Source organism: Echinococcus granulosus (genome assembly GCF_000524195.1).
Source record: "Echinococcus granulosus chromosome Unknown EG_S00162, whole genome shotgun sequence".
In the NCBI taxonomy this organism is placed as follows: Eukaryota; Metazoa; Platyhelminthes; class Cestoda; order Cyclophyllidea; family Taeniidae; genus Echinococcus; species Echinococcus granulosus.
Window position 1 is genome coordinate 8260 of NW_020170542.1, and position 1307 is coordinate 9566.

The 1307-nt window shown below is 47.0% G+C and overlaps 1 protein-coding gene across 1 annotated transcript in view; it reads right to left on the reverse strand. All coding sequences in view use genetic code 11, as the record gives it.

Moving 5' to 3' along the window:
- Positions 1-1307, reverse strand: part of EGR_09704 (Tyrosine-protein kinase CSK) — a gene marked incomplete at both ends in the record, with an annotated part of 5311 nt that overhangs the window by 3716 nt on the left and 288 nt on the right. Inside the window, 2 exons of the mRNA XM_024498953.1 lie at positions 238-303; positions 467-544. Coding sequence (XP_024346621.1) covers positions 238-303; positions 467-544 — 144 coding nt within the window. The remainder of the gene's footprint in view (positions 1-237; positions 304-466; positions 545-1307) is intronic.

The following is a 1307-nucleotide window of genomic DNA, read 5'->3' on the forward strand; positions in this document are numbered from 1 at the left end:
AAGTTCGGATGGCTAGTTCACCAAGTAAAGATGATGTGCACACACAACCCAGCACGGAGTGTCATGGCACTTCGGTGGTGGTCACGGGATGCAGAGTGACACGTCTTCAGTGTTCCAAGCTATTGGTGTTTTGACAGAGCCGAAGTGCCTAACTTGATCCAACAATTTGCTCCCTCAATATTGATGGTGGTCATCTACTCGGTTGCTTGCTATCAGCCTTTTGGAATAGTAGCTCACCGTGTTTCGAATGTGTAGGTGGATAGTACGCTTGCATCCCTGCAGTGTCGGGTACGTCGCTTTGACCTAGGCAAAAGCAAACCACACAATCACATTGCATAACCCAGCACAAAACGAGATATCATAACATGAAAGCAGACTAGGTATGATCAGATTTGCAAATAAACACAGCGTGGTCAATGCAAACGGATTACCATGAGTACCAGGAACAAGTCATGCTTGGAAATACCTGAGGAGCAGTGCACACCCCCAGTCGCCTGAGGAGATGAATAAGTGGTCTTTTGCTGCAATGGGCCAAATTTGACATCTATCGTCCACGAAATATCAAAGCATCGTGATCAACCGAATTGGATGCACGCGCCACGCATGAGACCGCAGAATGATGAAGTGTTGCATTTGCGGGTGTTGAAGGTGTCGTTCGCGATTTCGGTAATGGTAGCATAGACGAAGATTGAAATTGAACGAAAGAAGGACCATTAAGTCCACGTTATTATCAACCGGCTAGCAAAAGACTATTGCTATTTCGCGATTCACTTGTCGCTTGTCTGTCCACGTCATAGGCAGCGCACAGCTGTGTGGGTTTGACATGAGCCTGCTTGCCCTTCATCCCCACCAGTAGAGAGGAGTGGCAATTAAGTGACGCCCCACATTCGGACAGCGTAGGTGATGATTGATTGAAGTGAGGCTGGGACGGATGTGTAGGGACAGCTCAATGTGCGGCTCAGATTTGGTCTTACGATTAAAAAGATCACCTTATCATTAACATGAAGACGGGCACATTACTACCCTTGTTCCAGAGCTCAAACTGGGCTGCTTACAGTGGTATTCGAGTGCAATGGCGTAAATGAGAATTGCACGTGCAATTATTTACGAGGTGTGACAGTTAGATATGACAGTGTATAGTGTAAAGTGAGACAGGCTCAATTGGGATTGAAGGGGATGGGACTGCTCTCACCTCCGTGCCACCTACTGTGGACCATCACTACTCCTCTCTACACTTTCCTACTCACTCAACACTCGGTGCATAAGTTGTGAAGAGTGGTGGCTAAACAGATAGATAGACAAATGCA